Source organism: Myotis daubentonii, chromosome X (assembly GCF_963259705.1).
Source record: "Myotis daubentonii chromosome X, mMyoDau2.1, whole genome shotgun sequence".
Taxonomy (NCBI): domain Eukaryota; kingdom Metazoa; phylum Chordata; class Mammalia; order Chiroptera; family Vespertilionidae; genus Myotis; species Myotis daubentonii.
Genome location: NC_081861.1, coordinates 117,587,913 through 117,612,813, shown reverse-complemented (window position 1 = coordinate 117,612,813; position 24,901 = coordinate 117,587,913). Strand labels below are relative to the sequence as shown.

Genomic DNA, 24,901 nt, shown 5'->3' with positions numbered 1-24,901 from the left:
GAGCCTGCAACCAAGGTATGTGCCCTTGACCAGGAATTGAACACTAGATCCTTCAGTCCAAGGGCCAACACTCAAACCACTGAGACAAACTGGCTAGGGCTCAGAAGTACACTTTAAACTCTAAGAAATTAAATATGTTAGTGAAACATCTAAGATGGCAATAACCAAAATGAGACAGCACACAACCACTTTTCATCATCTATCCAATACACACACATAGATTTTTTCAAAATTATGAATTATTTTCAAATATCCCAATTTGAAGTTAATATTTCAGTTTCACCAACCTCAAAACACATTCCTGCATAATAGTTATTTGAAACACAAACTTGAAGCTCCCTTGATGATTCCATTTAGTATTACAATGTGCTGTTACAACAATAGCATTGACACGATTAGATTATTAGCTAACCTATAATAACTATAATACTTAAAAGAGGAATAAACACAGAAAGATTCTATTTTATCCAAAATATGTTCTTAAGTGGTTAACAAAATCTGTTCAGTTATTTTCTCCTAAAAGGATGAGAAAACTTAAGTGGAAACTACATAAAAGTGAGAGCTTGAAAGGCCTGTGTATTTTTTGGCTTACTCCTAGGGGGGAAATGAGCAGTAGGACACAGAGTGGCTTTGGAGGAATTTAATCTCTTTTATCTCCTGCCTGTCCTTAAACTCAGCACTTCTCCTCATCCCTGAGAGGCTAGGCCTTAGGGGAAAAGAGAAAAGACAAAATAGATGAGGTTTCTTTAATATTCCTACTGAAAACATTTCTTACAAGCATTTAAAGGGGAAAACACATATGGTCCTTCACAATGGGAATGAATGGTTGCTTAGTCATCTCAACCATCACTCCTCTAGTGTTTGCTTTTAATTTGGATTGACAGATTTTTAGCAAAAAAACCCAATGGCTAATCAGTAGGATATTCTATAAGGTGATATTTACCCTATAAAAAGTGGCAAGCTATCTGTCTCTCCAATAATAAAATGTTAAGTCACATCACAGAATTGGCTATGTAAGATGATTATAAAATAAACAATGCTTCTTAAACATGAATGCCAGGCAGTAGTCTTTAAATAAGAATCCAAATACTAGGCAAGAGCATGGATTAACCTTTCACATTTATTTTCCTGATTATACACAGGGGTTAGGAAATCAGGTTTTATCCCCTAGGAACATGTGTTTTATTCAGACACAGTCAACGTAATGCAAAATAATACTTGGACTGGAGAAGATAATCCTCATTCTCTATTTAAATACCTGCAAGCTAATGTTTGACAGGGAACAGCACAAACCACCTTTTATGACATTCTAAAAGCAGTTTTCCATCTTACACAAAGAACTTGCTGTCAAATAAGAACATATGTCATTCCCCATCTAAAACGGAGGCAATAAGCCAATATTACTAAAAGAATACAGAGTTAATATGCATGACTTACATCTGTACTTGTCTTCCAAGTGTGCTTTACACAGAGAAATGATGCCTGTTTTAAAAGACAGGACCCGGATCCTCCCCGTTCGTCCCCTATTATAAATAATCAAATCAGAAAACAATTATTGATTTTTTACTAGATGGTAAACACTTTTCAGCTAAGAAAAAAAATTCATTGGATACGGAAACTCAATTGACCACTGTTTTATTAAGATTAAGAATTTTTCTGAGTTCATTATCTATTTGGAGATGACTTAAAATGTGATGGAAATTTGAACAACTCGAACAATGAGTATATACCAAGTATTCAATTCTTAAAAGCCCTTACTTGAATTGTAAGAGTGGCTCTACATAAAATAGGAAAAATATCCTTCTAGTCATCCATGGAGAGGCACCTGGGTTTAAGTCGGTAAGTGGATGAATTACTATTATGCACTAAGCTACTTTGGTTATTGAAGCCCAAGAAAAATTACCAGCAACTCGCTACTCTGCTCTCTTCAAAACTCTTTCAGACTTTCATTACACTGTCCGTATTCAGAAGAAAATTAACCACTTCAGGCCATATGACACATAATAAGAAATATGAACATTTATCTCCACAAGAAAAATATGATATGCTATTAGCTTCAAATATATGATCTTAAAGAGCAATTTTAAAATAACTTATGCATATATATATATATATATATATATATATACACTTTGCGTTTGCATATAAAACTGAAATGAAGCATTCCACTTGACACATTTATTAAGTTTATTAAATCCATGGGAAAAATTTTAAATAATAAAAAGTTTTTCATTTTGTGAAAAATGTCTTTCAATAATTTTCAGCTTTTGTTATGGAAAACAACTGAACATTAGATATTGGTTTTCAAAAAGTAGACTAATTCTTGATTTAGCACTTTGAAATTACAAAGGATAGGTCCCAGTTGTGGGTTATTTTTGGTGAACAATATGCTCAACTTTCAACTGATACAATTTACTAAATCTCTTAGTCAAACAGAAATCCTGGATTCTAATGCATTAACAACATTACTATTGTTGGAAGATTTTCTTATCATTTTCTACTCTTTAGAAAAGGCAAATCAAAGTTTAACAAATAAACTTAGTACAGTAACTCAGGTCTTCAAGGAAATAAACTGTACTCAAAAAATTTTCAGGCAGGTAGAAATAAAGTTATATATTCAGAATCCATTCACATGTCATCTCCAGAGAAAACGGTGCTAAAATATATCTGAGAAGACCTAAATACAAACCCTTATCAAAGCAAATGTAAGGGTAATCCACAATTACAGGCATGGTAGATACCGATCAGATTTCAATAGCCAGGTGATCTTAGAATTTAAAAAGTAATACCTTATAAAAAATAACAAAGAAAAAAGCGTATACATTTTAATCCAGGAGGTGTTGGAAATCCACCACAAAGGCAAAAGGCAAAATAGTTGATATGCAACTCCTTTTCAAAAACCCTCCCAGATTTCCAAATGGGGAGATGTTCTTTCTGACATGTGAAATGAGGCATGTAATAATCCTGATGTCTAAAAATTCAGTTAAAATTAAGACCAAGTCCTTCTGCTACCTTCCTCAACTGTCTTCATTAAGCTCAAGACAAAAATTCCAACTGGGGATCTCTCCCATGTGCAATCCCAAAGAAATAAACGAGTGCTATCTAAGGAGTGATGAATGGAGGTCCCATTGAAACATTTCTCTCTCTCTCTCTTTTTTAATTCAAAACTTCCTTCGTTTGAGGAGCTGAGTTTGCTGAATTAAGGGCTTGTTTTCATTTTCTTTGGCTTATCAACTCATCTCTTGCAAAAAATCTCCTGAGTATTTGGATCTGGTGACAGGTTCGGCAGCATCTCCAGGAACACATCTGCCAGTGAGAGGAAGCCACCCCCAAAGTAGATGGGGGGGGGGACTCAAAACACACAGGCAACAAAGGGAAAGGGCCAGTGGCTACATGTGGAGTCATTGAAAAAAATTCGTATCTCAGGGTTTTGTTTGTTTTCTAATCTGAGAACAATCAATGTCCTAGCTCTTACCTCCTAGCTTGTCAAGACAAAATAGTTTCGGTTCCAATAAATGCAAAAATGATTTCTCACAGGGACAGCATTAGGTCACACAGCTTCATGAAACTTTCAACCTGAGGACCGTATTTATAGACTGGGGCCCTATTGTGCTGCTAATTAAACCGGCACCATTCTGCCCACTGAGCCTCCTGTAACAGAGTCTGAAAGAGAAGCTTGCCATACATACGTGTCATAAACATTCAGCAGCCAATTGAGACACATATCCACGCAGAGAGGGACGTTGACCAGATTGTTGTGCTCTTGCTCCAGGCGGTCATAAATAGTGGTCAAACAATTAATGATCTGCAGGATGTCCATGGGCTGGTCATTTTGCTTGAGGTTGTGCTGATCCAAGGCATCACATGCGGCTGACAGGCTCAAGAGATCCACTGCAAAAGCCACAGAAAATCACAAGCGATTCAATGGGGGGGACAATCCTCCTTTCACTATTTTTTCTTTTCCTTGGAGAATCTGGTAGAGATGTCTCGTACCCCTTAGTGAACACCTAATCCGAACTCTACGCTCTTTTATGTATTTATTTGTTATTTTTCAATTACGGTTGACATTCAATATCATGTTGTATTAGTTTCAAGTATACAGACTTAGTGGTTAGACAATTATATACTCTACAAAGTGGTTCCCTGATATTTCAAGTATCCACCTGGTCCCATACATACTTCAAACCCTACCCTCTTTTATTATTTTTTAATTATATTTTTATTAATTTCAAAGAGGAAGGGAGAGGGAGAAAAAGATAGAAAGATCAATGATGAGAGAGAATCACTGATCAGCTGCCTCCTGCACGTCAAGCTTGAAATCCGGGCATGTGCCCTGACCAGGAATCGAACCATAACCTCCTGGTTCATAGGCTGACACTCAACCATTGAGCCACGCTGGCCGGGCAAACTCTACCCTCTTTTAAAGTATTTTGTTTTCATCCTTCAGCTCTAAGTTTGCCGACTTTGATGAGCATTCAAGATCAGAGGTTGTTTTCACATGTCACTGGCATTGACTAGATGAAGATGTGAGCAAAGATACAGTTCCCATTTTTAAAGTATTGGGGAATATTTGAGAGTTGAGGGGGCCTATCGAGTTCTACATAAACCAAGTCATTTTCAAATGAATAAGGAAAAAAAACTATTTTACTAGAGATTTTGAAAGAATTCCTGACCATATTTTCTTGTATTAGTATTAGAGAAGGTCAGTTTGATTAATCTGTATGGTTAGGGTTGTGTGAACTCTATTTCCAGTTATGCATTTATAATTATTAAGCATTTTTCTCCTTAAAATATTAGTCACCTCACAATCTTTCTGCTACCTTAATATTAGGTGAAAAAAAATAACTTCACTAAAATTTTCCATGGGCAAACTAAAGTAACTGCACAATCCATCCAAGCGATTTCTTCTTTCACCTTCAGATTGTATTTTACATTGTACTTTTCAAATCATCTAAGAACTTTGAGTGGCGGGGCAGGGAAGAGGGACGGGGGGGGGGGGGTCCCTTGATGTGTGGTAGTATTTATTCATATGCTGGAAGACAAAAATTTAACAGAAGTGAAATCTCAACCTTGTCCAACATCAGCATATTGCATGCTTTATTCCCAAGTGCACGAAAAAATGCTTTTTTTTTCTAAAGCAGGCTTATTAGGCAAATTGGAAATGCAACAACATGCTTTTGTAACACCTTATACACCTAAGCTCTGGTCTGAATTCTCAGTCCTTTGAGAGAAAGAATCAATGGTAATTAAGTAAATTTCTCACGCATCTGGGGGTGGGGGGGAGGAAGCAATACAATGATAAATGTTACTGCAGCTAAACACCGGCCAACCCAGTCTGTAGACAGCTTGCCCAAAACTAAGCAGATGTAAATTTAAGGCTTTACTGTATTTCACCAGCTATTTGTGACTGGTTCTAAGTAAATGTTAAGGAAAAAACAAAATAGTGGTTAATATCCTATATAGGTTAATACCTATGTAGTACATAAGTTTTCACTTTAAAAAAAGGAAAATAGTAACTTTTGAAGTTTCCCTAGAAACATGACCTGGTGGTGGGAGTAGGAGGGTTTTTTTTTTTTCTTTGTTTTTTATCCCGGGGAGCAAAGCTCTGTGATTCCTTGTACCAATTTCCCTAAAAGGCCCTGGATGAGCACTCATCCTATCAAGGCAAAGGCCGCTGGGAAGGAGAAAATTTTTTCTGTACCCTCCTAAGTTCTTCTGGCTAGTCTAAGAATTAAATTCATATGAAACGATTAACAGGAGGAAAAAAAGGTATTTAATTTTGTGTAAATGGGGAATCCACATAAACATGAAAATTCCAAAGATAGTAAGGCAAAATGAGGTATAATTGTCATTCTGGAGTCTGGACTAAGGAGAAGGAGGTAGAGGTTTAGAACTTCAAGGGGAAGTGAGGCAATTCACAGGAAGATAAAAAGAGTTAATGTTTAGTAAAAACATGTTTGCTGGGCCATACAGAAACTATGGGACCCAGAGAGGACTTTGATCGAATGGGCCTTGCTAGGTTCCTCCCTATCACACCTACTTCATATTAAACTAATAGCTCCCTGCCTGGAGCAAATCTATCTAAATTCTTTTATGCAGTTAGGGGCAAGGTCAAAGGTTCTTCCTGAGTCTGCGTTTTCAACGCAAAGTATTCCACGTGACAAAGAGACACATTTTGGGGTGGAGAGTTTTGCTACTCTACAGGCCCCCCCCCCCTCCTTTTGCTTAAAAACACTTTCAAGATAATGACCTCTTTACACGGAAGCTGAGACTTTGCTTAAAGTGGCAGAAAGGAACGTAACTTGATTTGAGAGGAAGGCAGGTAGGAAAAAGAATGAAGACTTTTAAAAATAATAATGCAAGCACAAAGGAGGACACAAGGATGCAAAGGCAGAGTGGGGACTACATGGGAGACTGGAGAGAGGTGTAGAGAAAAAATAACTCAAATTTTCATTTTCTCTTCTATGGGCACAGTTTCAGGGGCAGGTAGTGAGAGCACTTAGAAATTCAGCCCACCATTTCCATTAGTGGAAGAGAGGAATAGATTTCTTCTAAACACCAACATTCCTAAGATGTTTCTTTATACATTGAAGGAAGCTATGGGAGGTTTGAAGTTTATTATTTTCTTTTGTTACTCTGCCTTAATCGTAATAAATATTTTGCTTTATACCTAAGGACATAAGAACCAACAAGTGAGAATTTTTAGACTCACTTTTGTATTGAGTCTAATTTACCATTGTGATGGAAACATACACACTGACAGCAAAATTGCATGAATTTCTTTTTATCGGGTCTACTCTTATCTCTATACAGGTGAATGGGTAACACGCAGAATAGAAAATTTGGAGTATAAATAGCTCTGGAGTGGAGCAAAGAAATTGCTTCGAAATAACAGGAGCAGAAGATGACATAGTTAGGAAAGAAATACTGTGTAGTGTGCTCCGCTAAAACCAGATGTGCTTAAACACAAGTACGATCCATCACAGAACATTGGAAAACACACTTCCCAAAACAAACATATCAAACAGAATTCCACTTTCATGGAACAATTTTTAAAAGACATCTATTTAGGTATGCATAGCTGGAACTATGGGGTTAAAAGAGGTGAAAAAATCAATAATGATGATTTAATTGCTATACAGATATACACTTAAGTGTCCAAAACGAACATCTTATAGAATATATTAAGATTTTTTTGATGAAACATTAAACATAATGAAGCTTCAACAAGCAACCAACAGACATAACTTTGTGAAACTATCTTTTTACCTCAACCTAGGAATTTCCACTTGGGGGGGGGGAGAATATATATCCTTTAGTGTATTCACTAGGGAATATATTTTAAAACTATATTAAAACCTAAGTATGTTCTAATATACCCTCTCTTTTTTTAATATATTTTTATTGATTTCAAAGTGGAAGGGAGAGGGAGAGAAACATCAATGATAGGAATCACTGGTCAGCTGCCTCCTGCACACCATGTACTGGGGATTGAGCCCACAACCCAGGCATGTGCCCTTGACCAGAATCAAACCTGGGACCTTTCAGTCTGCAGTCCGAAACTCTATCCACTGAGCCAAACCAGTTAGGGCAGTATTGTTATTTGAGTTCTGTGAGTCCTCTTCAGTAATGGAGCCCTAACTGCCACTGCCAGGGCAATTAATGTCAGGAGTGAAACTGTCTAGAAGACCTCCAACTCATTCCTAGCTAAAAACATGGCTAAGACGTTTAAAAAAGAAAAAGATGATTCTGATAAAAGGGGTGAAAGTGAACCATTGCTGGTTGCCAAGCTACCTATGGTTTGAAATAGCACAGGCTTTGAAATTGGTTATTGATAAGACAACTTTCCAGTGGCATATGGAAATGGCAGAACCTGAACTCCAGGAGCTGAACAAAATGGATTAGGAGGACACTGCAAACTGATGGCAAGTCTCCTAAAATTCAATTCCTTGGATGCATTAGCAAAAGCTCAAATAAGCTCAGAATCTCCTTCCACTCAAATTCGCCCTCTCTGGCCTGCAGGTGGAGTTCCGACCAAAGGAACCTGGGCAACCATCACTTTTGATAAATGGGCTACACCAGTGAGATCAATTACAATTAAAAAGATAATTCAACTGGGGAACTTGTAGGTGTTTCCTACTTGCCCACAATTTTCTTTTTCTTTTTTTATATATTTTTATTGATTTCAGAAAGGAATGGAAAGAGATAGAAACATCAATGATAAGAGAGAATTACTGCTTGGCTGCCTCTTGCACACCCTCTACTGGGGATCGAGTTCCCAACCTGGGCATGTGCCCTGATTGGGAATCGAACCGTGACCTCCTGGTTTATAGGTTGACGCACAACCACTGAGTAACACTGGCTGGGCACAATGTCCTTTTTCAATGTCATATCTAGTAGTCCCTGGACTGAGGCTACAATTAAGAGTCTCAAAGGCTGGTAATTTTCCGAAACAAGATATTACGGCTCTTGGTTGGAACATAGGTGCAAGAATTCTGCAGGGATTGATGGAATAGGTTGCGCCTTTTCGACACCTCGCCTAATTGGGGCTGTCACAAATGTTTTGTTGCCTCCAGGACAGGGTTAGCCCCATATTTCTGTACTTAGCCAATCTGAACCCCAACCACTGGGAAGAGACTGAAGGAGGAGCCCTGGCATATCTTATCTTCTCATCTTGCTATAAGCTAAATATGGACTAGCCCAGTGGCTGAGCCCAAGGGACATAGTTTGTGTGTGGATTCAAATTTACAAGGAAGTAAAAGGTAAGATTATTGCTGAAGGTAAGCAAGCAACCAAATGGGTATTTAAAAGGAAAAACTGACATAATGTTGGTACCCAGAAAGAGGCTTCAACTAGGAGAATGATATGCTCCCTTAGCGGTGATTCAGACACCCTTTTTAAAGAGCCAAGAAGTGAGGAAGACAGCTGGCCAACCTACTGAACACACTGGAGGAAGTGATGGGAGTTCTGACTGTGACCATGAACTCCGTGGAACAATAGTAAACTGGCTATGTTTTTTAGTTCTTGTTTCTGTTATTAAGGACTCATGTTGGAAAGTACCCTGTGGGAATATTTACCCAGTCATATACCAGTAGAGAAAATACTGGTTTATAATAGTCTGAATAAACATTGTGTGGACATTAATTGGAATGATGAAAGTTTAAGAAATATATTGGGCATACAGTAGAAGGTTTAGAAGCTATATGTCTCATCTGTTATAGTATTATGTGTAAAAATATAGCTATGTGCCCCATTGCTATATGAGGAAAGCCTCATATGGTTGGAGGGGACCATTGGGACACCTGGATCACTGAGGAAGAATTAAGTTTAATTTGGTAGCCCTACTTGTTGAAATTGAAAAGCAAGAAATTTAACATGGATGGTTAGAGAAATTTCTGTAGCATACCCAAACCAAAGTCTGTTTAGGAGTGACTGCCATTTATATGATGTTAGTCTGGGAGAGTCAACACTTTGCATCTCAAATTCATTTCCTAGTTATAATCAAGATGTTAGCACACAATGGCAACAACATGTCTGGTGGACCAAAGACCCCCAGAAATAAAGAAACCTTAGGAGAATTAGGAGCTGGGTGGAGACCAGCTGGCCAGGTAGAATTTGCTTTGAATGAGAAAAGATAAACTGGTGGAAAAGACCTCTTAGGACACTGGTTCTCAACCCGTGGGTCGCGACCCCATGGAGGTCAAATGACCCTTTCACAGGGGTTGCCTAAGACCATCGGAAAACACATATATAATTACATACTGCTTTTGTGATTAATCACTATGCTTTAATTATGTTCAATTTGTAACAATGAAAATACATCCTGCATATCAGATATTTACATGACGATTCATAACAGTAGCAAAATTACAGTTACGAAGTAGCAACGAAAATAATTTTATGGTTGGGGGTCACCACAACATGAGGAGCTATATTAAAGGGTCATGGCATTAGGAAGGTTGAGAACCACTGTCTTAGGGCAAAGAGAGCACTTTGAGGGCATCCAATTCCAGGAGGAAGGTTAAGGATGGCAAACTTTCTAGAACGATGATCAGGAGAACGGAACCAATGATGACTGGAGAAACCTACAAGGTGCTCCTTAATAGCTTCCGCACCACAACCGAGGGCCAACCATTCCTTCCCTCGTGTGTACCTCATGGCTATTGTACAAGCTTTCAACAGGACTACAGTGCTTTCCCTGGAAAATAGATGTGGACCCCTCTCTTTGGACATCATTATCTGTCAAACCAGATAAGCTTAGATAATTAGTTGGGCTCTGTGCTCAAGATGTTTTGAATTATGAAATAACAGAGACCTGGCCTCAAACCTATCTGAAAAAAATTGTATGCAGTATATGGGAAAAGTCGATTTGGGGGCAGGGGCAGGACAAAATAATCACACTAGCCTCTCAGGCCCCCTTGCTGGGAGGCAGTCTGTGGCTGTGAAGGCATATCCTGCCTTTAATGCTATTGCCCAAGTGAAGCCTTTTCCTGTAAGACTGTAGATTTGTAAGCCATGTTATCATGGGTCCTGTGAGTCTTCTTTAGCAACTGAACCCTGTCTAATGCCACCTTAGTGCGCCCTCAAAGGTGAGGTACATTTACTAAGAAAGGAGCACATTTTTCACCTGGTTTGTCACGGTGAGGATGTACCTTTATTTAGACAGCTCCAGGCTATCCAAAATCTCTCTACTGTGCGATTTAGCTGCTGAACAGAAGCAAATTGTTCTCTGCTTCTTATTTGCAGGGTATTTGCCACATTTATCAACTGCAGTATATTCGGTCCTATGGTTTAGAGACAGTCCACCACACACAGTTATACTAAACTAAATACACGTACTTTGTATAAATGTATTTTTACTTCTGCTCTTAGAAGTTGGCTGTATTTTTAATTTTAGAAGCCACGCACCTATAACATGTCATCAGAACTACAGAAAGAGAAAGAAAAAAGCTTAGATTATCTTCTTCATAACTTTCAATGGGGGATCTGTGATACAAACCACTTTATGAAATCGTTCTTACCTAGATTTTCTCTCTCTCTCTGCTTTTCTCTCCAGTTTAATTTTCATTCACAAACAATGAAAAGCAAGATGGAGTCATGTAACTCTAAATTGATTACAAAGTGGGGACATTTATATATAGGGCCGTGATGGTGTTCTTGATTTAAACGGCAAATTCTCTATGGTGGCTAAAACTGTGTTATTCGGGTTTCTGCCATACTGAAGCTCTGATGTGAACTAAAAAAAAATAATAATAATAAGACTGCTCGGCCGGTGTGGCTCAGTGGTTGAGTGTCAACCTATGAACCAGAAGGTCATGGTTAGATTCCTAGTCAGGGCACATGCCCAGGTTGTGGGCTTGATGCCCGGTAGGGGACACACAGGAGGCAGTGGATCACTGATTCTCTCTCATCATTGATGTTTCTCTCTCTCTCTCCCTCTCCTTTCCGCTCTGAAATCAATAAAAATATATTTTTTAAAAATAAGACCAAGTTAATTAATGGCAGGAACACTGCTTATTTTCTAAGGTGTATGTAATTCAAACTCTTCACTGGCATCAGGAAATCACTAAGATAACATCATTAATTTTCATTAAAGTAAGAGTTAGTAGAAGGGACCTTTGGTTGGAAAAGCTAGCCAGAACTAGTTTTATTTGCCTGTCCCACAAACAATGGCTCTTTATCATGGTTTGCAGGCATAGAAATGACAAAACAGGCCAGAAGAGAAACCCAAGTAAATATAAAATTAAGAGGAAATTCTTCCATCATCTACTGAACAATTAGTTAACTAATATGACTACACGTGTTTTCAATAATAAAAGGATTGGTGAACTCTTCATTCTATATTCATACTATACACGGGACTCTTCCTACCATTCTTGAGAATCCAGTACTTAGTTTAAGTAAATACACCCTAATTTTGCTAGACCTAAATCTGTTTCAAATATAAGAAAAATCATTCTCAGAAAGACTAATAATTTCAAATATGTTTAAATGAGAAAATTCTCCATTCTACATTCATGGCTTAACTTTATTACAAGGTTATAACCTCAAATGGCTGAATTTTTTAAATGATATCAAAATGCACTCTTTCTCCAAAGTTTATTAGAAAATTTAAAATAAATTGAAATGATAGACGATGAGACAAACATGTGAACAGATTTTTTAACAGAAGAACTAAATAATGCCTAAATCCAAGGTCAAAAGGAACTTTATGAAAAGGGACAGTCTTTTTTTTTAAAAAAAATACATATTTTTAATGATTTCAGAGAGGAGAGGAGAGGAGAGGGAGAGAGAGGAAAAAAAAACATCAATGATGAGAAAGAATCATTGATTGGCTGCCTCCTGCATGCCCCACACAGGGGATCAAGCACGTGCCCTGACCAGGAATTGAACTGTGACCTCCAGGTTCATAGGTTGATGCTCAACTACTGAGCCACACTGACCAGGCTGAAAAGGGAAAGTCTTTGTAAGATCTTCCAAGTTAGTCCAGAGTTAGCTGAGCATCTTACAGCAGCCCCAATCTGCAGGGCTGCAGTATCACTCCAGGCATACTCAGCAGTCAGGAGCCCGATGGTTCTGCCCCAGGGTGGGCAGAGGACAACTGCTCAAGAGAAATGAGGATGTGGGCAAAGTGATGTCTGTCAAGTCCATTTGGGTAGAAGCAGCTATGAATTCTGGTGGAACCTGGTAATTAGGAGGTAGAGGGATCAAGAGCCTAACTGCTCAGGGAGGTAGAGGAAGTTAGTGCAGAAATAACTGGAAGGCCAAGAAGCTGTGGTCAGCAAGTAGCATAGCTAAACCATTATTTCAGGACTGGAACAGTTCCAGCTGATTAGGTCCAGGAGCTGACCATTTGAGTAGATGGCAGAGGTGGAGCGGGATGTGAATCTCCATGGAGATGAAATAGGAAGTTAAGGAACTGAGAGGCTACAGTGATGCATGAATTATCCATGCCACTGTTGAAGTCATCCAGAATTGGGGCCAGTACTGGGGAATAGAGAAGGACCGTGAACCCTGACTGCCAAGTCTTTGGGAATGAGGGGGTCTTACCAGGGGGTCTGTGGAGGCCAGCAATAAGATGGTCAAAGAGGGTCACTGGCAAGTGTATTTATAAATGAAAAACGGAGAAGAAACATCCTAAAAGTGGAATTATTTGGAAGGAGAGAGTAGGCTTTTCTTCTGAATTTTGGTCTCTCCAATGCTTAGCAGAAAGCCTACCACAGAGTAGGGTTGAATATGTTTTCATGGAATGGATGCATGACTGAAAATAAATTTAGGTTTTTATTTCTCCAGCTTATAGTCTGAAGTTGTTATCATTTTTCAGCAATATCGCTGCCAAGTTTAAGTGGTTGTAAAGGGCTCTCCAGGCCTAGGATTTCCATAGGGACCTGTTAATGTCCCAGAACTGGAAAGAGGCAGCTTGGGGTGGGGCGGAGTCAGCAGGCTGGATAGAGAAAGCTTTCTGCCTCTTTTTCTTTTTCTGTTCCTGTCCCAGAGATACTGCTTTCCACTGATAAAAGGGTAATTATGAATTGGTTATTGTGAAGTTCTATTGTATACTAGAAGCCCAGTGCACGAAATTCGTGCACTCGGGTTGCAGGGGGAACTCTCAGCCTGCCATCTCACAGTCCGGGAGCCCTTGGGGAATGTCCGACTGACAGCTTAGGCCTGTTCCCACCATCTCCACTGTGCTCACCAGCCGTGAGCCCAGCTTCTGGATGAGCAGTACTCCCCCTGTGGGAGCACACTAACCACCAGGGGGCAGCTCCTGCATTGAGCGTCTGCCCCCTGGTGGTCAGTACACGTCCCAGCAACTGGTCGTTCCGCCATCGGCTCGAAACCGGCTCTCTGACATCCCACAAGGGGTCCTGGATTGCGAGAGGGTGCAGGCCAGGCCAAGGGACCCCACCGGTGCATGATAGGGGCCAGGAAGGGACATGGGAGAGCTCCAGGGTGTGTCTGGCCCAACTCACTCAGTCCTGATCTGCCAGACCCCAGCAGCAAGCTAACCTACTGGTCGACTGTCTACCACCTGGTGGTCAGTGCACGTCATAGCGAGCAGTTGAGCAGCTTAGCATATCATTCGCATACTATGATTTGATTGGTTAAACAGCCAACTGGACACTTAGCATAATAGGCTTTTATTATATAGGTAATATATTCCCAAGAGGTCCTTAAAAGTTCAAACTTTGGCTCAGTGGATAGAGTGTCGGCCTGCGGACTGAAGGGGCCCAGGTTTGATTCCGGTCAAGGGCATGTACCTTGGTTGTGGGCACATCCCCAGTAGGGGGTGTGCAGAAGGCAGCTGATCGATGTTTCTCTCTCATCAATGTTTCTAACTCTATCCCTCTCCCTTCCTCTCTGTAAAAAAATCAATAAAATGTATTTTTTTAAAAGTTCAAACTTTGGTTTAGATAAGGCAATCTAATATTACTACTGCTAGTACTAAATACCTTTCAATAGGAGGACATAATTCAAGTTTCATAAAGATAATTCTGGATACCAGTCCCACTAGTTGGAAAATAAGATTATCGATATTTTAGTGATTCAATATCAGTAGCAAAGAATGGTGCCAGGAATGCTTCTAAACAATATAAAATAGTCTAGGTAAACATTAGGCCAAAGATACTTTTTAAAAATGAACTCTATGTTACAAATGGACTTATGATAGCGTCTTTTTCCTGTCTCTCCAAATGAAAATACCTCAACAGGCCCTGACTGATGTGGCTCAGTTAGTTGGAGCGTCATCGTGTGCCCTGGTCAGGGCACATACCCAGGTTGCAGGTTCCATCCCTGGTCAGGGCTTGTATGGGAAGCAACCAATCAATATTTCTCTCTCACATCAATGCCTGTCCCTTCCTCTCTCTTTCCCTCCCTCCCTATCTCTCTAAAATCAATAAAAACATATCCTTGGGTGAGGATTTGAGAAAAAAAAAGACAGAAAATACCCCAGACCCACTTTTTAAAATTTAATTGTTTATTTTTTAAACTTATTTTTATTGATTTCAGAGAGGAAGGAAGAAGGAGAGATAGAAACATCAATGATGAGAGAGAATCATTGATCTGCTGCCTCCTGTACACCCCACACTGGGGATGGAGTCCACAACCCAGGCATGTGCCCTGACCGGAAATCGAACCCTGATGTCCTGATTCATAGGTTGATGCTCAACCACTAAGCAACACCTGCCAGGCTATTTTTTATTTTTTAATTTATCTTTATTGCTGAAAGTATTACAGATATCTGCTTTGTTGGTTTTTTTTTTACCCTCACTGACCCCCTTCTCCCTGAATCCATCCCCCCCCCCTTTTTTTAAAGCAAAGAGTAACTATCAAGAGTATATATCCAGAACTGGTAAAATACTCACAGCAAAGAGCCTTCTGCAGTCTTCGGAGTTTCATGGCAGTCCTATAAGCCGAGAATCTGACATTATTCAGGTCAGCTGGAGAAAACAAAGGGGAAACACAGATCATTTGTTATTTCATCAGAAAGCACAGACAAAAAGTCACAATAATTTGCCAACTGCAATAACAATGACAAAAATAGGCTAGGGGAAAAAAATCTCGCATATGCCCCAAGTTTTGGGAAGTAAAATTATGTCAATATGGGGAAATTAATAAAAACATCTTTTTTTCTCTTTGATAATCCAGACACCTAAGTTCTACGAAGAACTACAGTGGACTATTCTGCAGGGTTTTCAGGCATTTTTTTTTCACACTGTAATCCTGGTCTGATTGTAGTGACTCTTTGCTACACAGGATTAAAGAGAACAAGGAATATATTATTGAAACAACCATTAGAACTTAGCAAAAATCAAGTGGCAACATAACATTTTTTTCTGATTAGAAAATAAAAGTTAAATATGCCCACCATGGAAAAATTAAAAGTTAAAGGAAAATGTAAAATCAAGTAAATAAGTCACCCATGGTCCCATTACCCAAATATATGCACTGTTAACATTTTGAGTATTTCTTATCCAACATATATGTGTGTGTATGATGTACTTGAAAATATAATTGGGACTAAAATAAAGATCTAGTTCATATTCTAAAGTGTAATCATACTAGTATTCAGCACAGATGAACAGTTCAACAATTTCTGCTATTGCGGTTTCTACAGTCACCTGTCTATCAAGCTCCAACTCACCTAGCTGAAAGCTATATTTAGATGATACCCTTACTCAAGTCTACGCAAGCCTTGATACACCCTGGGCAATATTTCTTTTCTAGAGTTCCTGTATATTTATGTTTCAGGAACCCAGCTCCAAAAGGCTCCTTGAAAACAAGAACCCTGTCTCCTACTTCTGTCATATTTCCCAGTAACTTAATATCTGACCACTCTCTGAAAAAACAGGTCTAATACAGCTAGGGGATTGATTAACAGACTGAATGAATAAATGAACAAAAGAATAAAAGAAAAAAAATGTACTAGCAAGTATGACTGCCATAATTAATTGCACCCACAAAACTGTTTATTTTTTTTAATGTTTTGATTTTCAGAGAAGGGAAAGGAAGAGAGAGATAGAAACACGGATGAGAGGGAAACATCAACATCAATTGGCTGTCTCCTGCACACCCCCAGTTGGGGATCGAGCCCACAACCCTGGCATGTGCCCTGACCAGAAATGGAACCAGCGACTTCTTGGTGCATGAGTCGACGCTCAACCACTGAGCCACACCGGCTGGGCACAAAACCAATTCTAATTGGGGGTTAAGAAAGGGAAATAATTTAATCTATATCCAAATCACTTGGGTCAACATTATTAGCTTTATGGCCTTTGCAGAGACCAAATATAAAAACCTAAATTGAAATTAGGGGGAAGAAAAACAATGTCTGTAATTTACTCTAAAATATTCAGCATAAAAATAAAAGTTAAAAAGACTGACAATACTAAATGTTGACAAGGATGTGAAACAACTGGAATTCTCATACAGTTCTGGTGTGAATGAAAAACAATATGACTAGTTTAGCTATTTCTTATGAAATTAAACATATATCTATCTTATAACACAGCTCGTTTACTCCTAGATGTACTGAAAATAAATACATGTCCACAAAAAGATGTGTACATGGATGCCCATAATAGCCCCGAACTGGAAACAAACCAATAGAAGAATGAATAAACAGATTGTGGTATAGTCATACAATGGGATACTACTCAGCAATAAAAACGAAGTAACTACTAATCATGCAATAATGTTAAATGATCTGAAAAACATTATGCTGGGTAAAAGAAGCCAAAAACAAAGAATAAATAGTGTTTGATTCTATTTTTATTAAATTCTAGAACAGGCAAATCTCACCTATAGTGATAAAAGGCAGGTAGATGGTAGCCTAGTGTGATATGGGGTTAGGTAACTGGCCACAAGGAACACAAAGGTATTTTTTAGGTGACTGAAATGTTATATATCTTGATTGGTGTGGAGGTTACACGAGTGTATACATTTGCCAAATGTCAAACTGTAGCCCTGGCCAGAGTGGCTCAGTTGGTTGGTCGTTGTCCCCCACACTGAAAGGTTGCTGGTTCAATTCCCAGTAAAGGCATAAGCCTGGGTTGCAGGCTTAATCCCTGGTAGGGGACATGCAGGAGGCAGCCAATGGATATTTTGCTCTCACATAAATGTTTCTCTTTTTCCCTCTCCCTTTGTCGCTAAAAATCAATAAAAATATGTCAAAAACAAAACAAAAACAAGAAAATCTCAAACTGTACGCTTAGAATGAGTGCATTTGATTGTGTTTATGCCTTAATAAAGCAGATTTTAAAAATTAAAAAGAAAATCACACGGACAATACAATATGATGTATGTGTGTGTTAGGTTAAGCTACACTGCAGAGGTGGTCAGTTGTTTTAATCAAGAATGTACACTCCAGGGGTGGTTGGCTAGCAATTAATCAAAAAGCCTCACTCTAGAGGCGGCCACTGGAAGTGCTTCAGCTATATTTAGCTCCTATTATACCAGGGGTATCATTAATTATCCTATTAATGTTAGATGGGCTTGCATTTGTGGTATTAGTGGTTTGCAAAATAGGAAGACTATATGAAAAGGTTTAAAACCATCCCCAGCCCTTATTAACTGGGTGTGAGAAGAGTCTAGCAGGCCCCACCTTTAGAAATGGTGCTCTAGGTCGGACTCCAAAATGTCCAACCGTGGTTCATTGGATTCTTGGTTGCCTGAATTCAATGAGGTGGCTCACAGAATCCTGCTGTTATAGCAGGGGTTCTCCAACTTGAGTCATATATCAGAATCATCTGGAGGAGTGTTAAAAATACAGATTCCTGCCAAAACCGGTTTGGCTCAGTGGATAGAGCGTCGGCCTGCGGACTGAAAGGTCCCAGGTTCGATTCCAGTCAAGGGCATGTACCTTGGTTGCGGGCACATCCCCAGTGGGAGATGTGCAGGAGGCAGCTGATCAATGTTTCTCTCTCATCGATGTTTCTAACTCTCTATCTCTCTCCCTTCCTCTCTGTGAAAGATCAATAAAATATATTTTTTTAAAAAAAATACAGATTCCTGGGCCCTGCTTACTCCCAGATTTTTTTATTCGTTAGGTCTGGAGAGGGCCTGAGAATCCGCATGTCTAACATGTTTCCAGGAGATGCTGCTGCTGATGTCCAGGGATCACTTTAAGAACCACTATGTTAAAGGAATGTGGTTAGAGGTGAGGCAAAAAGGCAGAGCTGTGACTTCATTGTACCTTTGGCACAGGTTTTAAGATTGTTTTGCATCCTGTGGCTAATAAATGTTCCCATGTGACCGAGTTTGTTCTGAGACTTGTTTTCATTACAAACTGGCATCCAAGATGGATCAGAGGACAGCCCTTACCTACACCTAGCCACGGGTGGCTACCAAGGCCTACCAAACAGAACCCTGTAACCTTGTGGGTCCTTGTAACCCAAAGTGTGATTCGAAGACCAACAGCATCAGTATCTCTTTGGAGCTTGTTATAAATGCAGAATCTCAGGCCCTACCGGGATCTATGAATCAGAGTCAACATTTTAACAAGATTTCCCAGGTGATTCATATGGACCTTCTAGTGCAGTCAAGTATTTAATTGTACATTTTAATAAAGGCTCTTGTTCCATGTTAAAGTCCAAGTATAACCTCTGTATAGATATGTGTTGTCTACTGTTGTTGCATCTGTCTACATTCCATTTTGTGGGCCTTTAGAAGATTATTTAATGACTATTATAGTCAATTAGACCAAAAACTCACTTCTGGAATATGTTTGTGGGTCTCTTATTTATGATGAACACCAATAAAAGTTATTCAATAAATTGTCTAAAGGTATATTGAAAGGCTACAGATTCCTTCTCTTTGAAGTGAATTAACATTTCCCTTGTTCTCTGGCAAGTAGAACTTGATTTACCTGAGTCCCTCTCCCCAAGACCCATGGTTCTTCCATTGTCTCTTTTCCTCAGTCATTATTATTTATCTTTTTGGGTGGTCTCAGCTAACTCATTGTATGAGCTGCCTTGTGGTACTAATATATGAGAAACTTAATTCCTGTCCCCCCTTCCAGACTGGTGTTAATACTATTCACCAATATTACCACACTTTCCCTATACTTCCTAGTGCAGAATTCTTTTTCACACAGTTATAAATGATCCCCTTTGGCTCTTTATAAAATAAGCAACATAGAGACACAGAAATGCATTTTTTAATCAAGAACAGATCACTTTTCCCTTAACATCAGCCTGTAGCAGTTTCCAGGGACTAGGCCTCCAACTCCAAATTTCCTTTCATTCATTTACTTATAAAAAAGCGTGGAGCATGAACTATGTGCCAATCAAGCATCTTGGCAGAAGATACAGGCTAAAAACGTTCTCTTCCCTTCCCCTTTCTTTTTAATCCTCCTTTTTAATTGCCTCTTAACTCATTGGTCTAGTTTCCTACTATCTTCCTTCTTTCATAAAGTAATATCTCTCTGACCCCAATTTTTCTCTGCTTTCCAATTTTCCTGGTTCTATTCAGAATTCAGAACAAATGCTCTAAATGAGGTCACAGAAGCTCTGTCCTGTCCAAATCTCACAGTTCATATGAAGAATTGGCAAATTCCAGGAGCTAGAGATCCAAATCAGAGAGGCAAGGATGATCAGATTCTTTCAGGGTGTGGGTTCACAGTGGAATACTATCAAAGACAAGCATCTGGAACATTCCAGCTCTAGCAGTGTTCTTAGCTTCCCTAAAGCAGTTCAAACTTGCTTCCCTTCCAAGTCCTAATTGTGGCACATTCTGCCTCAAGTTAATCTTCCCTGACACCTTTTTCGGCATACCCCCAACCCACTGCAGAGAATAAGCCTTCTGCCACGAGTTTTCTATGCACCAGAGTCCAACTTGTTCTCAAACAGTGATTCAGGAATACCAGAAAAAAAGTAGCAGGAAAAATGCCTAGTTTTCATCCTACTGCAACAGAAGCTATACAAATATATATCCAGTCACCATCAGTGAATTGCAATGGAGTGCTGGTGCCCTAAAAGCCCTACTCAAGGGAGTTAACCATCTGTGTTGTTTGAGTCTGCATGTGTTGCTAGGAATCTGTAGCACCACTCCCTCTGGCTTACAGCTGGAAGAGATAAGTCTGCCTTGTGAAAGTGTGTAGGATGCACGCAGAACCCTCAAGATGTGGTACAGCTGCGGACAATGTGACATTGTCCTGGGCTGAGGCTGGAGCTGACCTTGTAGCTAAAGTATGCACACAGAATAAAGCTAACCCTCCCCCACGCCCCAGCCCCCATGGGAGGCTGGACTCCACTTTCCCTGGGAACTGCCTTTCCAGGACTCTGATCCAAGTTGTAATGAGCTCCCTCGCTCTCACAACCGGAACTTGAGGAGTGAGACTCTCCAAGAAACAAGTTACACAAGGTTTCCATGGCAGCTGATAGAAAGCATACTTCAGAAGGATAAAAATGCTGAACTATATATTCCTCTTAATGACTTGAATTCTTTTATCCAGGCTGCTTCTAGCCTAAAAATAGAGAAATCTAGAAACTTACAGAACAAGGGCAAATATAGGCCATCTACCCTTCCAAGTTGAATCACCAGCTAGTTACTGAAGTAATGGTCCATTTGATTTTCATTTGGAGGCACAAAACAACTAATAGGGTTTTCCCTCTTTGTTTAGCCTATGATTTTCTCTTGACTTTGGTAAATATTTCTGTTTTACAGTTTTTAATTTCACTCTGTGGAAGGTAATGGGGGAAAGTGTCAAATCACCAGAAAAGAGAAGTGACCTGATCAAGTTAGTAATAAATCTACACTACACATGTTGGATATGCTCTTGCAAAAATAGTGAAAACCAGCATTTAAAGTCATGGGAGCCTGGCCGGCTGTGGCTCAGCAATTGAGCATCGACCCAAGAGCCAAGAGGTCACCGGTTCGATTCCCAGTCAGGGCATATGCCCAGGTTGCAGGTTCAATACCCAGTGTGAGGCTTGCAGGAGGCAACTGATCAATGATTCTCTATCATTGATGTTTCTATCTCTCTCTCTCTCCTCCCTTCCTCTCTAAAATTAATAAAATATATTTAAAAAATAAAAAATAATAAAGAAATAAAGTCATGGGAAATATTAGACAATATTAAAAAAAAATAAAACACATTAGCCCAGCCAGCATGGCTCAGTGGTTGAGCATTGACATATGAACCGGGAAGTCACAGTTCGATTCCTAGTCAGGGCATATGCCTGGGTTGCTGGCTCAATTCCCAGTGTGAGGAATGCAGAAGGCAGCTGATCAATGATTCTCTCTCATCATTGATGTTTCTGTCTCTCTCTCCCTTCCCCTTCCTCTCTGAAATCAATAAAAATATTTTTAAAATAATATATATATATATATATATATATATATATATATATATCTACACTAATAAAAGAGAAAAATGGTAATTGGCGTACGACACTACTCTTTTCATTGGCTAATCAGGGCTATATGCACATTAACTGCCAACTAAGATTGGCAGTTAACTGCCAACAAGATGTCGGTTAATTTGCAGATGTAGGCACAATGCAGGGAGGTGAAAGGGAAAGCAGGAAGAAGCCCCCTGCCACTGACAGTGATCAGAAACCCAGGGGGGAGCTAAGAGCTGGGGGGCAGGGCAAAGGCGGCCCTGTGGCCGCCTTTGCCCTGCCCCCCAGCCATGATCGGAGAATCAGGAGCCTTTTCCGCCCTGGCCAGTGATAGCAGGAAGTAGGGGTGGAGCCAGCGATGGGAGCTGGGCACGGTCGAAGCTGGCAGTCCCTGGAGCTAGGGGTCCCTTGCCTGGTCCTAAAGCGGAGCCAGTGATCGCGGGGCCACTGCAGCTGTGGGTCCCCGCTGCCCGAGCCGGACGCGGACGCCTAGGCCAGAGGTGTTAGGCCTGGGCAGGGGTGGAGCCTGCAACCGCGGGGAGCTGGGGGTCCCCTGCCCCGGCCTGACACCTCTGCCAGAGGCCTCAGGCCTGGTCAAGGGGCCAATCCGGTGACTGGTGATCGGAGGGTGATGAGGATCAACTCCTCTGGCTGAGGCATCAGGCCTGGGTGGGGGGTGGAGCCGGGGATTGGGGGGATATGATGGTCCCCTTGCCCAGGCCTGAAGCCTGGGTCAGAGGCATCAGGCTTGGGCGGGGGGTGGAGCAAACGATCAGAGGGAGATGGGGGTCCCCTGCCCAGGCATGATTCCTGGGCCAGAGGCCTCAGGCCTGGGCGGGGGTCAGAGCCAGTGATCGGGGGGAGATGGGGGTCCCCTGTCCAAGCTTGACACCTCTGGCAGAGGTGTCAGGCCTGGGCAAGGGGCCGATCAGGCGATCGGAGGGTGATGGGGGTCTACGCCTCTGGATGAGGCATCAGGCCTGGGCAAGGGGCAGAGCCAGCAACTGGAGGGGTCTGGGGGTCCCCTGCCCAGGCCTGACGCCTGGGCCAGAGGCATCAGGCCTGGGCTGGGGGCAGAACCAGTGATGGGGGGAAATGAGGGTCCCCTGCCCAGGCCTGACACCTCTGTCAGAAGCGTCAGGCCTGGGCAAGGGGCCGATCCTGCGATTGGAGGGTGATGGGGGTCAACACCTGAGGGCTCCCAGTATGTGAGAGGGGGCAGGCTGGTCTGAGGGACACTCCCCCACACACACACACACACACACCCAGTGCACGAATTTCGTGCACCGGGCCCCTAGTATATATATAAAAGGCTAATATGCAAAGTGTCCCCTTGGGAGTTCGACCGGGAAACCGGGAGTTCAATCACTATGATGTGCACTGACTACCAGTGGGTGGCATGGAATGAAGGAAGGCCCCAGCTTGCAGCCGGGGAAGGGAAGCCCCGGCCAGCAGCCAGAAGGTCCCGATCGGCCCTGATGGCTGGCCCCAGACCTAGGGACCCTATCTGTGCATGAATTTCGTGCACCAGGCCTCTAGTTATTAATAATAGGAAAGGAGCAAAGGGAAGGCCAGAAATTATAGGCATGCTCCCTGCAAAACACTGGGGTAAGGGACTGGACAAAGGGAAGATAGACACATGCCCAGTAAAGTTGGGGGGACTAGTGAAGGTGCTTGCTGTCAATCACACCTGGGACAGAGGTCATTGGCCAGAATGAGTATGGCCACTGCAAGCCTACAAAGGTTTGGGATACTTAACCCCCTAAACCAGTGATTCTCAACCTTCATAATGCCGCGACCCTTTAATACAGTTCCTCATGTTGTGGTGACCCCCAACCATAAAATTATTTTCATTGCTACTTCATAACTGTAATTTTGCTACTGTTATGAATCGTAATGTAAATATCTGATATGCAGGATGTACTTACATTGTTACAAATTGAACATAATTAAAGCATAGTGATTAATCACAAAAACAATATGTAATTATAAATGTGTTTTCCAATCGTCTTAGGCGACCCCTGTGAAAGGGTCATTCAACCCCCAAAGGGGTCGCGACCCACAGGTTGAGAACCGCTGCCCTAAACTAAGGAGCTTGCTCTCTTGTGCTCTTGGTTCGTCTTGGCACACTTGGCTCATGGCTCACACTTGGTTTCCTGGCATTCTTCCATGTAGCTCATGGCCATGTGGACCCCCACACACAATGGACTGCAACTAGCCTGATACTACACCAGCCCCAACTCCAACATGGAAAGGAAACTCTGGACACTGGCTTTGCTTCTAGTTCTACTGAATCCCAGCTACACTTCTTTCTCCTAAGGGAAATGGAACTTTGGAAACCAAGGGACTTAATTCCATGCAAATAAAAATCACCCGTTCTCCCGTGTGAGTCTCAGAAAATTCTTTTTCTCAGGGTATCATAAGAACTCTACCCCCAGCAGTACCCAGTGGGGAGGAGGACCCCCCACTTCATCGGGTATCACATCTATCTATAATCCTTCCATCTACCCTTTCAATACCTACTGAGAGTGCAAAACATAGGGAAACAAAGGCCAGGCAGGCAGGCTTGTTTGAGAAAGTGAAGTTTAATCAAAGAGTGATGGGAATTAACCAGATTAAGAGCGGGGAAAAGCAAAGCAGAATAAAAGGTCAGCCCGTGCAAAAGAGACCCTTAAGCAGAGAAGAGCGTGGACCATTAAGAATCCTAAGAAGGCTGATATTGCTAGAATCACAGAACAAGGAGTAAGAGTGGGCCCAGATTAGGCCTGAAAGGTAGGCAGGCAGAGGTCCATTGCCAGTTAAACATGGCAGATGGAAGACTCATTTCTCTCTCCTTATTCCTGAAACTGTACTAGGATGACAACAAAAGGAATTAAAAATAACATCTATCCTCCAAAAAAAGAGACAAAGCTGGAGAGGAGAGGAGAACAGACAGAGGAGTTCCAGCACCTTGGAAGCTTGGAAGATGATCTGGTGGTAACTGATTTAGGAGACCAGAGAAATCCCAAGCCTACATTAACGTGAGAGAAAGAGGGGAAACTGGGGAGAAGGGTGTCTAA

The 24,901-nt window shown here is 41.0% G+C and overlaps 1 protein-coding gene across 6 annotated transcripts in view; it reads right to left on the bottom strand.

Annotated features, from left to right (window-relative positions):
* The window catches only part of DMD (dystrophin), a 2,282,236-nt gene that overhangs the window by 91,953 nt on the left and 2,165,382 nt on the right, over positions 1–24,901 (bottom strand). For all 6 annotated transcript variants that reach the window (XM_059679269.1, XM_059679268.1, XM_059679272.1 and 3 more), the window contains 3 exons: positions 15,366–15,440; positions 3,690–3,891; positions 1,438–1,523 (listed from right to left, as the gene is read on the bottom strand). In XM_059679269.1, the coding sequence (XP_059535252.1) occupies positions 1,438–1,523; positions 3,690–3,891; positions 15,366–15,440 (363 nt within the window). The remainder of the gene's footprint in view (positions 1–1,437; positions 1,524–3,689; positions 3,892–15,365; positions 15,441–24,901) is intronic.